Source organism: Peromyscus leucopus, chromosome 11, assembly GCF_004664715.2.
Source record: "Peromyscus leucopus breed LL Stock chromosome 11, UCI_PerLeu_2.1, whole genome shotgun sequence".
Taxonomy (NCBI): Eukaryota; Metazoa; Chordata; class Mammalia; order Rodentia; family Cricetidae; genus Peromyscus; species Peromyscus leucopus.
The window spans coordinates 28259505-28272228 of NC_051072.1; the positions used below are offsets into that span (position 1 = coordinate 28259505).

Below are 12724 nucleotides of genomic sequence, written 5' to 3' on the forward strand. Positions count from 1 at the left end.
ATTACTTCTGAGAGTTACACATACTATTTTTGAATGCAAAGTAAGAACAATACTTCTGTGGGGGCAGAATGAATAGAGAAAGGCACTGAAAAATCCTCCTAGGACATAAATTATCTTAAGAACAGCTCCACTCCAAGGATGAGCCAAAAGCCAACGGAACAGCAATGTTACCTCAAGCATTGTGGCAATTGCCAAAAGGCCTGATCTGTTCATTCTCTCGGTTGCTAATATAGTCGATGTCCCTGTCAATCAGCAGACTGATAATAAAAGGCAAAGCACAGGACTCGAGGAGCAGAGGAAACTACAATGTGAGTCCCCAACTCAAAGAAACTCTCTACTTGTGTTCAGTTCACATCCTCGGCATGAAGTCAGTGGCCTGGTGCAGACTTAAGCAACTCCACCTTTAGAGGATGCTGGCTCATGCTAATAAGACCTACATTACAGAATGATAAGCATTATCTACAATCAAAGCCCCAGTGCACCAGCCTGATACTATGCATCGAGTACCACGTTCTCTATCCACAAAAACCTGACACATTTCCACTTGGGGTTGGCCAATAGAAGGCCCAAGCAGGAGACCCCAGCAGATATCTTAGTCCACCAAGGTCACTGTAATTTGGTGATGGTCTTTTATCAAAATGTCATGGTTTCTCTTGGGTGGCTCTCTCCTGCCACCAGCCTTGAAGACCCCATGGGAATAGGAAGAAGCAAAGTGCTAGAGAGGTCCACAGAAGTCCACAGATACCTCCACAATAGACTATTGGCAATGGTCGAGAGAAAGCCCAAACTGACCTTCTCTGGTGATCAGATGGCCAAATACCCTAACTGTCATGGTAGAACTCTCATCCAATGACTGATGGAAGTGGATGCAGAGACCCACAGCCAGGCCCCAGGTGGAGCTCCGGGAGTTCAATCGGCAAGAGGAGGGATTGTATGAGCGAGAATTGTTGAGTCCATGATTGGAAAAAGCACAGGGGCAAATAGCCAAACTAGTGGAAACACATGAACTAGGAACCCAATAGCTGAGGAGCCCCCCATGGAACTGGATCAGGTCCTCTGGATAAGTGAGACAGTCGATTAGCTTGAACTTTTTGGGAGGCCCCCAGGCCCTGGGACCGGGACCTGTCCTTAGTGCACTAGCTGGCTGTTTGGAACCTAGGGCCTATGCAGGGACAATTTGCTCAGCCTGGGTGAAGGGAGGAGGGGACTGGACCTGCCTCAACTAAATCTACCAGGCTGAGCTGAATCCCCAGGGGAGTCCTTGCCCTGGAGAAAATGGGAATGGAGGGTGAGCTGGGAGAAGGGTTTGGGGGGCAGGGGGAGGGAGGATAGGGGAATCCGTAGCTGGTATGTAAAATTAAATTAAATTTTTTTAAAAAAAATAAAAAAATAATAAAGTAGAATAACTCTCTCTAGGACTTCCTCATCATTTGTGAGTTTCCTTCATGCTGGCCCAACCCTTGTCAATTGCCTTGTCTTTGAACTCTTCTCAATACACCATGCAAGGGTGTGTTCTCTATTTACAGGCAGGACCCTGCCTAACCCATTAAAGCTAGGCCATTAAAATGTACCTCCATCTGCATTTCTTCCATTATCTCAGCTGAGACGGAATAAGAGAGATCTCAAAGACTAGACAGGTCATTTCCCTCCTTTGTCATAAATAGAGTAAATTCTCTCCAGGAGAAGACAAAGAATCAGGTTAAAATTGTTGCCGGTATTTGACACAGGACTAAGCTAGTAGCAACAGAAAAGGTTGAAAAAGCATGCAGTGAACTTACCTGCATTGATGAGATCAGCATCAGCTTCATGTTGTAGTGGGTATGGCCCCTGTCAAATACAGCACACATCCAGTGAGTTAACAGAATCGCATTGCCCCCTGTCACATCCCAAAACTGTCAATAGGTCCTCTGAAGATCTAGAAAGCTAACATCCAAAGACTGACGCAAACTTTTCCAAAGTAACTCCTGGGTCTTCACAACTCTTTTTCTCATTTTGATTATGACTGGGCAGGTGAGAATGAGCTCCTAAAATTACCAGTCTGCTTTAAGAAAAGTCATTCTTCAGTGCCTGCTATGTAGGTACCAAGAATGGTCAGTCTTTTGACATTGTACCATAACAATGTTGTCTACAAACTTCATGCAAGCATCACACAAACTAGGTGTGAGTGTGCCTCTGTGTGCGTGCATGTGTGCATTTCTAGTGCTTTTTCTTTGTGTTCGTTTCATTTTATTATTATTATTATTATTATTATTATTATTATTATTATTATTATTTGTTGGGTTTTTTCCTGTTGTTTTCTAAGGGGAGGGAGAAAGGTGGTGTGGAGTTGGAAGGGTAGGGAGGATCTGGAAGGAAAAGGGGGAGGGAGATCAGAATATGTTGCATGAAAGCCCCCATCCCAATCTAGAAGCTATCTCCAATTGACAACTGTTCACAAAGGGAAAATTAGCTTCTCTCCAACTGAGTCTAACCATGTCTACAACCAGTACTTAAGCAAAGGACCCATGCCCAGCAGTAGATGGTCAAAAGAAAATGAACTCAATGGTATTTTTGGAGGGTTTTCATCTCATAACCCTTTTTCTGGGCTTGTTTGTATATTATGGTTTCTGATTTTGTGTTTTCACGGGATCTCTGTGTGAGAGAGTGAGTATGTGTGTGTCTACATCTGTACATGTTTCTTGTGCTTTTTCTTCGACTCTTTTTCTGTTTGTTTGGTCCTATTCTGGTTTGGGGGGGGTTGTTTGTTTTCTTTGTTTAGTTGCCTGTTTGTTCTCTAATGAGAAAAGGAGAGAGGGGTGAATTTGTGTGGGTGGGGAGGTAGGGAAAATCTAGGAAGACTTGGGGGAAGGGAAATCATGATCTGAATATATTGTATAAAAATCTATTCTCAAATAAAAATTAAAATTATTTTTTAAAGTATATGAAAAACAATAACAAAATAATCTCCTGTTTTAAATTTGTAATCTTTTTTGGGTTGAATACCTAGTTTGGTCCACATGGAGCCTGTCCAGTTAAACCTACCTACAACCCTTTCTGGAAGGACAGTGAATGCCACCTACACTTGTGTTATTTGGCTACAAAGACTTAGAACAGCAGTTCTTTTGTTTTGGTATACAACACTTTGGAGGTCTGAATTTGAGATTCTAATTTTACCTCTCCCTGTATCTACACGTGGGTATCCTTATGTTCCCTTCGCTCCATTCTTCTCAGTAAGATATTTTAAAAATATAATCGTGTATGTTTGTATATGTATATATATATGCATACATGCACATACAAACATATATATATATATATATATATATATATATATATATATGTAGGTTTTGGTGGAGATCAAAATGAGGACTTGACATGTTATGCACGTTTTCTACTACATTTGAGGTATACCCCTGAGCTAATTTTGTACTTGTTTTTACAAAATGAAATGAATGGAGCCAAGCACTTTTATATAATGGCATACACTATCAGAAAGGGAGAAAGGGGAAAAGAAAAGATGTACGAGTTAAGAATGAGCGAATACTGGCTATGCATTTTTAATACACTCCCCGAAGAAGGACTGAAAGCTATCCTATACATAGACTGAGTTGACACCTCATGTTTTAGGCCTCTGCTCCTTTCCCTTGCAATGCCCAATATGGATATAATTCAACATAAAACTTACTTATTCTGTCTTCAAAATGAAAAGCTGACCACTCTAGACAACCTCAGGGGTTCCTCTAAAGTGCGAGTCTTTGACTTCACTAGGAACCTGCCTCTATCAGACAGACACACAGCATTTTTGTGTCCCTAAAAATAGTCAGGAGATGACTCAGCCAATCAGTAGCTACTATGTACCTGTGATCATCACACATATTAACCATGCAGGACATATATATATGTATAATGTAAAATATATATAAAATTTTATCACAGTAATAGAAGTCTACTGAGAAGTAATAAAACACTGGAAAGTTATACTGCGTAAACTACAAATATCTTTTGCTATAGTTCATAGTTAAAGAAAAGTTGAATTGTCGTCTTACCAAACCCAAGACTCCATTCTCACTTTGGAGATGAACAGTCATATTTGGACTGATGAAGTTGCTGGCCAGAAGAGGTATTCCTATACCCAAGTTAGCTGGGAGAAAGACGTTAAGGCACAACACGGCAAAAGCAGAGATGGTGCTGCAAGTCTTCACACATATAAATCAGAACAAGAATCTTCCTTAGAGGAAAATGGTTACTAATATAATAATTGAATGTATTCTCTGGGCACTCACTGATAATCCTCCAGAAAGAAAAATCTCTAATTAGTCCCTGTCTTCTCAATAACATTAATATGCTTTATCACAAAGATCAAAGAAGTAGCTTCAGAAGATAACCAAGGTCATTTGAACAATTTTTTTACAACATACTTTATTTTTACTAATGTGTTCGGCAAGCTTCGATTAATACATTTAGGACTGATATTATTAAGAATGGTTTGGCCTTTGTTTAAAAACTACTTTCACTATACAAAACCCTCACTAAAAAGAAAGATGATTTAAAATTCCAAAAAGACAGCATCATTTTTTAAATTTAAAGAAAAGAATTCTGATCAGAGCAAATTGTCATTTAAAGTCCATCTGTTATGATGGCTGTAGTGATGCTTATTGGTAAGCATATCTGAGACAAAATCATGGAAGTGGACAGGATGCATTTCAGCAAACACTCTGAGGGCATAGGTACCATGAAGGTCCAAGAACAGGAGGGTCCCTTGTCCCTTACATGATCTCAGTAGGTCAACGCTGGTTTGTTCTCCATGGTGTGAGACTAATCCTGTTCTCAATGTGGGCAGAAGAAAGAGATCAGAGATCTTTTCTCCATTGTTCTACATGATCACTTCTCAGAGAAGACCTCACCAGAACTAACTTAAAAGAAAAAAAAAAATAGTATTCTGAATCACAGCCGAGGGGGGGGGGGGTGTATTTATGTAGTTTACATATAACATCAAATTACCAACTACCAAGGCCAAAAGTATAATGCAATGGCCCAGGTCACTTCTGTGGATACAGGAAGTCTGTGAAACTACACTGACAGCTCCTTGGTTCACAGTCTAACCAACCAGTCAGAAGTCAGTGTAATCTGTACTTCATTTCTCAGTCATGATAGAGCATGTTGTGAACTAATTCTGTTATAGACAATTGTTTTCAGGGAAGCACAAACCTAATTGCAAACCCTGACCCTAAGCTCTATCAACATATTCAATTATTGTATTACTTTTTAAATACTTTAGTAAGAAGCAGGGTGTGGTGATGCACTTGTTTAATCTGGCACTCAGGAGACAGAGGCCGATGGATCTCTGTGAGTTTGAGGCTAGCCTGATCTACATAGTGACTTTGAGGACAGCCAAGGCTATTTCTCAAAAAAAAAAAAAAAAAAACTAAACAAAAACAAAATTCTTCAGTAAGACATATACCAGGAAACAAATGCCTATGCACGATTAGTGTTAACTAAGGTAGGTTAGACCTAGACAGAGAAAGACCATGAAGGTGAAATGAGTTATATGCATCTGTCGTAGGCAACGCAGCAACAGTGAACAAAGAACAGCACCTAGGAGCCATCATCATATGGAACGAGCATTGTAGTCTGTGCTTATATATCAATGGTGGGTCAGCTGAGAAAAGCCCGGTGGCTGATACCCACTCGGTGCAGGCTGACTCCCTCCCTTGTCCATGCGGAAGACAGACAATGACCAACACGATGCTCTCTCTTCCCCGTGTGAATTCTCACCACAGCGCAAGTGCAAATTGAAAAAAAAAAATCAAGAAATAAAGAGGGATAGAGGTGAAAATAAAAGAGGAATGGAAAATTCTCTCAGTCAAGAGACAGTGGAAATGACTGCAACTCATAGGGAAGGGAAACTCGTAGAATGGACAGTTTCTAGAAAGTTCTATCTGCCTCAGGTCTATACGTACAGCTTCACTGGAGTCAAAAGTCCATAAATATCTATCTTGTTATACACTATGTGCAATATAGTTCAACATCTAGTATATAGAAAATTATCAAAATGGTGAACACACACTGAAAATAAGCAAAATGGTAAATAATGAAACTGTTATTTAAGTGCATTCAAACTTCAGGCACTAATTGTACAGAATCATGTCCGCTCTGGTAATTTTTCTTTTACCAAAGATAAAAGGTGGGAAGTACAGAATTTGAATCATTCATTGAGTGCCTTTACAAAATATCAGACAAAAGAGTGCATTCATAGGATCTTTTTCAAAGGAAGCCGCAGCTTGCTAAGCAGTGGGATTTTATGGCTCGTTGAGTAATCAAATGTCAGGACACCAAGAAAATAAATAGCACTGATGACAATAGTCGTTCTAAGATTTAAAGCCCTCATCTTGAGTAGTGAATGACTCCTCCTCAAACTTCTGGCTAAATGTCAAACTGTCCAAAAAATGTTGTGTACATTCGACAATTCAAGTGCATTTTAGTTGCCATCAAGAAGGCAAACAGATCACAAACATCAACTTCCCATATCTTGCTATCTGGATTACATACCCCATTTTGTAAAGTCTGACGACTCTTAAAGTGCACTAGACAAGAATCATTACTCACAGGCCTAGGAGCCTGTTGATCATAGAAAATCAAGGCCTGCAAATTTGGTGGAGCTCAGGCTGATGAAGGATACCATACATGCCATCCTCAAACTCCAGAGCAGCTCTCTTGATGATCCGCTCCCGGACATCTTCTCCAGGCTTACCAGATTTGGCTTTTCCAGCTCCCTCCTTTCGGAGTGATAGACGCTTCAAAGTAAGGAGAAACAAATGATTCACATTTAAGATCTGCTTTCAAATTTCTCATTGCTTCAATATAAAAATTTGCAAGAAAAAAAATAGCACTTATTCCCAGTAGGAGGTAGGTCTACAATATAATGGAACATTTTTTTTTTTTAAAAAAAAAGAATGCAACGAGTGATATTTCATGACAAAGATCATTCTTTAGGAAGTAAATAAAGCAGGTCAGATTTCTTTGAAAGGGAAGACAGACCTGCTCGCACTGTAAAGCAAACAATCCCGTCATTGCCGTTTTGACTAGTGCACTGTTCTACCTACAACTTGACAGCTGAATTCTCCTTAGGTGTTCAGAAACTGAGCCTGAATAAAAGAAAAGACATGGGCCCTGGACATCTGTTTCCTGGGGCTGTCAGAATGTGTTTACCAGGTGGTGCTGAGGCCAACTGCCTATTTCCACCTGCAGAGTCTAGACGTGTACATCACAGGATAATGGAAACAGCCAGAAAATGGTTTCCATCACTAAATCTCCTTCAAACAGACTGGTCTTTTTGTAAATATCCTATCGTAGCACCAGATAGCAGCAGTCTGGGATTGCATATCGCCTCTTACTCTGATTCCCAATATTCCCTATTATATATCTATTGTGGGGCTATTCCCTAGAAACTTTTGAAATCTTGATATCAACTGAGACCTGGTAGTTCAGTCATTGTGGAAAAGCCCCAGTGTGCCTAATACCCAACCCCTGGACACCTTCATACCCATCATCTGCCCATAGCTCAAAGCTAGTTAAAAATTAATTCTTTCTCTATTCCACGAAAGTATAGAACTATTCCAAGACACAGAGATACTTCTGAGCAAGCATTAAGCCTTCAGACCTAATAATTCACCTCTACCCTCTAGGATAGCTATCCAAAATCAGGGATCATAAACTGCAACCATTAAAGAATCCTGGCAGATACGACAGCCTTCAAAATCACAAGATGTAGAGACACTGTTATGCTGGGCAGAAGCACAATCAGTATCCAGTTCCTCTCCAATGGACACACCACAAATGTCTACTTGAGACCCAGAGTAACACTGTTTTGCTCTAACCTTCTATCACTTGGAATGGCCTGAGAGACATGTGTCTCTGGTAATTAGATCCAAATATACTGGCAAAAAAAAAAAAAAAACAAAAAAAAAAAGCTCTGCAAATTACCTCAATTCTTTTTCATATTTTTCTCCCTTTATAAGGCGGTGTACATAAATCTTCGGAATGTGGATATCTTCTGGGGCAAATGATCCAATGTCTACAATTTCTTCAACCTAGAGAAAAAGGAAAAAAATGTTAGGTAAGACAGTCATAGCTTAAAATGAACATGTTTATGTTTTTAAAAGTAAAACATATACAAATTCATGTCCCACTTGTGAATCTAGTATAAATAATATGCACATGTATCTATATAAAATCATGTAATATATTACCATACCTTTTAAACCCACAACTGACAAGAACCCCAAATCCATATGTATGAACGCAAAATAAAGGACATAAAGTGACAGATCTTAGTCTTTTCCAAAAGAACTTTGGTTACAAATTCAACCAATTTATCAGGGCAGCTGCTTGGACTTTCATAAATTGCAGCTCTGCAATGCAGAGCTCAAAAGCACACTCCTTAAAATTAGTGAGAGATTTATCAGATCAAAGACAAAAATCTGTAACAACATCTGTGTGGTCAATTGAGGAGATTTTTAAATATGGATGTGAATGCCACTCATGGCCATTTTTCATTTCTCCTGTTGTTCACTTCAGAATCGTGACGAACTGTCATCATTGAAATAATTTTTCTCAAAGATGGATAATTGATTTTAATATGGAAATTTCAAGAAGGAATTATTAAGTAATAACTAGAAATAGTCAAATTAATTCTAATCAGAGTCATTCACAGGCATTTTGCAATAATATAAAAATGTCCCCAAGTTAGTCTGCTATTTTAGGATTCCTTTTTTTTTTTTTTTACTGCAAGATAAATGAACTAAGAATGACAAGGAGTCAAGGAAAAACTAATCTCAACATTGAATTCTGGTTAAAGCTAATTTTGGTTAAAGAATTAGCTTTCTCATGACAAATGTATAATCGGCTTAATGGATTTCGCACTCGTGATGGCTCGACTCTTAGATGCTCCCCGGGGTCTATGTGAAGAGATTTGGAGCATCCTCAGGTCGCTTAGGGGAGGTTAACCCTTATGGAACTATACCCCCTTCATCTGTGCATTACGCTCTCTGACCACAGTGAGGCAAGCAGGTTGTTCCATCACACATTCCCCCTCGATTACCATCTACCACCCACCAGAGGCCCGAAGGCAGTGGGCCTGTCTTTTCATGAAAGAGCAATTCAAAGTCATAAGCCCCAAACCATCCTTTCCTCTTCATGACATAATTACCAAATCTTTTATTATAGTGACAGAAATCTAATACAACGCCTAAGGCAAATAATTATTTGCTTAAATGAGCTGACTTATTTAAAGGAGAGTTACTCTGAACTTGACATCTAAAATATTAAAGAAACTATCCAGCAGTCTGTGGAGTTCAGTCCTCACTATGTTATTCTGCCATGCTATCTCTCACCAGGTTCCTGCCACAGAGAAGGAACAGATTACAGGAGATATTCAGTTATTACTCAATGCCCCCAGGCAGAAGACCAGGACACGAGGTGAGAACTATTTTTCTGATAAGAAAGATCTGGGCAAAAACCAAAACGTCAGGGAAGAATCATGTGGCATCCACATTGAGTTAGTGTGTGGAGATGAACTTGGGAACAAGCAAGAAGAGAGGACGGAAGGGGCGTGTCCTTCTATAGGGCAAGACAAGAGGACTTCCTACCCTAGACTCTTGTCTTACCCACTGAACCTTTCTGATATTCCCACGACATATTCATATTCATTATCTCCCTCTTTCTCTCTCCTTTCCTCCTTCTCCCTCTCTCTTCCTCCTTCTCTCTTCCTCTTTGTGTATGTGGTATACATACAGGTTTGTAAGAGTGTATGCATGTATGTGTACAGGTGTACATGCACATACGTATACGAGTATATGGGGGCCAGAAACTGACAGTCTTCCCCTTTTATTTTAGACAAGATTCTTCACTGAACCTGTAATTCATCACTTTGGCTAGGCCCACTGGCCCATGAGCTCCAGGGACCCAGGGGGTACGCATGTGGGCTGCCATACTTGACTTTATCACTTCCTAGGGATCCAAACTCAGGCCCTCGTGTTATACAGTGAGCACTTGACTGACTTAGCCATCTGCCCAGTCCCTGTCCTGACATTTTTTTTTCTATAGGTGGGGATCAGGTTAAAAAGACCTAGAAGCAGTTCTGAGCAATTAAGCATTGTTGCTATGTCTGAACCAGATTCCAGCCTTTACTGCTCATTCATAACTTTACATTGTTCTATTTAAGCCTTCAATGAAGTTCTTGACTTTAAAAATGTGTTCCTATTATACTGAGGATATATATGAAGGCTTATTATTCAAGAAACTATTGACCACAGAATTTACTGTAAAGTCAGAAACAACATCAATGTTCAACAGTAGGGAATCGATAGAAATGAATACCATGTGTCCTAACACAATGAACCAATATTAATTATGCTTTTGTAATACTGGATAGCATCTCACAATTTAATGTTTCATAAAAATACATGACATTTTTTACAAGCAAATATGTATACATCAATGCAACTACATTATTTTCCTTTTTTCTTTCTTGATAAACATATTAATTACAAAAATGGTAGATATTTGGATACTTGCATATTGTACTAATCAATCCAGGGTAATTAGCATTTCCTCTCAGCACAATTATATTTAGACCTATGAAAAGCAGAAGCACAATGAAGTGCTAATAATACCTCTCTGGGTAGCTGTACCAGTTATTTCTATGGCAGGGGCTGCTTGCAGAGGCCAGAGGGCAACCTGGGGTACCATTTCTCAGACACCTCCCAACTTGTTTTTTTTTCCGAGACAGGGTTTCTCTGTGTAGCTTTGCGCCTTTCCTGGAACTCACTTGGTAGCCCAGGCTGGCCTCAAACTCACAGAGATCCGCCTGGCTCTGCCTCCCGAGTGCTGGGATTAAAGGCGTGCGCCACCACCGCCCAACTTGAAACAGTCTCTCACTGACCTGGAACTGATCAAGTAGCTACACTAACAGGCCAACAGATCCAGGAATTGGCTTGTCTTTGCCTTCCAGGGTTGGGATTACAAACATTCATCTTGCCCCGGGGTCTCTAAATATGGGATGTGGGTTGTGGGAACTGAGCTTGGGTCCTCACACTTACAAGCAGGCACTTTCCTGACCAGCATGTGTCTCCGGCTCTGTGAAAGATAATTTTGTTTCCTTTAAGGAGGAAACCTAAAAAAGTTTGGGGATTTGGGTAGAGTGCCCAGGGCCCACAAGTGCTAAGCATACACTCTGCCACCGAATTCCAACCCCAGATCCTCATAAATGTCATGTATTCAAAAGGCACAAGAGATACTGGATAGATGGCTTCCCAAACCAGGAAATATAAAGAATGGAGCATGTGAGAGAATGCACAGACATATACCTAACGAACAGGGCATGGTAATCAGAAAACAGAAAAGCTGTAAAAATCCATTACAACACTAGGAAATAAATACAGGACCCTTCTCCCTATTATCTTGATGACCATACCGTGAATTCTGTCCCATGCCTAACATTACTCCAGTGGGTCTGGCCTTTCAGAGCTCTTGCTGGAATTACAATAGCGGCTTCCTGATGTGGATACCGGAAGTGCTCTTTAGCCAGATCAAGGAAAACAATGATGAGGGGACAAAGAGAGAGTGGTCCTTACTCAAACTGGAAACCTCAAGAGCAAACAAAAACTATTGACTTCTCTGTTTCCACCAAGTAATTTCTTCAAAACTTACGAGATCGAGGCAAAGTTTTATGACTAAGGGCAATTAAAACTTTCACAACAAAACACAATAAACGCTCCCTAGTTTAAAAATTTTAAAGAGCAAAAATTCAGTTAAACATAAGCAGCTCCACACCTCGTAGGGCGAATTTCCGTATTGTAGAAAATGCATGTGCAGCGTTTGTCAAAACAATACCAACACACGACTGTGCTGAACACTTCTAGACAAACAAACAAGGCTTTCTGGGTGTTGGCTAGCCAAGCTGGTAGCAAATATTTGAAGTACAAACCAAAGGGAGAAGATCTGTTTTCAGACAACCTATGAGGACTCAACGACAACTAAGCAACAGAGGCCGAAATATCCGTGTGGTGTCTGCGCACAGGGCTGAAGATCATCCCCATCTTCTGTGACCTTGAGACACATCCAGAAAGAGCCAACAAGGTGATGAAACGTCCAGGGTGATCAAGTTATAACACGGGCAAGAAAGGGAATCTGACAACAATGACGTGAGCTCTACCTAGGCCCTCAGTAAAGATAGCAGAAGACGCCCCCGGACAGTACCAGAGCAAAATCAAAGGTCAGGGGTCGGGTGGGAGTGGGGAAACGGGCAAATGTAAGCATCCTTGGAGAAACTCAAGACTAAAGAACAGTAGCTAAGAACAACCCGGCCTTCTCGCTGGCACTATGAATAGTTCGCACACAGCACCATCTGGTACAGCTCAGAATCCAGACACTTGAGGTTGCTCTAATTAGTACCTGTCTTCTTTCAGTCATTAGCAGGAAACTCGAGGCTAGGAAATGCTAATCATTATTGATCCGAACTTTGTTTTTAAAGGTTTACTCTTTCTGCCTTGCATTGCCCCTACTTTTTAAGTCTGAAATTGTATTTTAAAGCCTTGAGGGGAAAAAAAAAAAAGTAGTCATCCCTGGTGACAACGTATTTCTCTCCACTTGTACAACATCTCAGGGAGAACAGAGCAGCTGGGAGGGAACACTTTACGTGGTAACCTCAGTTTGCAACATCCACAAATACGGGCCTGACCCTAGA

The 12724-nt window shown here is 40.3% G+C and overlaps 1 protein-coding gene across 1 annotated transcript in view; it reads right to left on the reverse strand.

The window, feature by feature from the left end:
- The window catches only part of Oxct1 (3-oxoacid CoA-transferase 1), a 135978-nt gene that overhangs the window by 59184 nt on the left and 64070 nt on the right, over nt 1–12724 (reverse strand). Inside the window, exons 8-11 of the mRNA XM_028875576.2 lie at nt 7969–8069; nt 6659–6780; nt 4026–4120; nt 1779–1827 (exon numbers count right to left, since the gene is read on the reverse strand). Of these exons, the coding sequence (XP_028731409.1) occupies nt 1779–1827; nt 4026–4120; nt 6659–6780; nt 7969–8069 (367 nt within the window). The remainder of the gene's footprint in view (nt 1–1778; nt 1828–4025; nt 4121–6658; nt 6781–7968; nt 8070–12724) is intronic.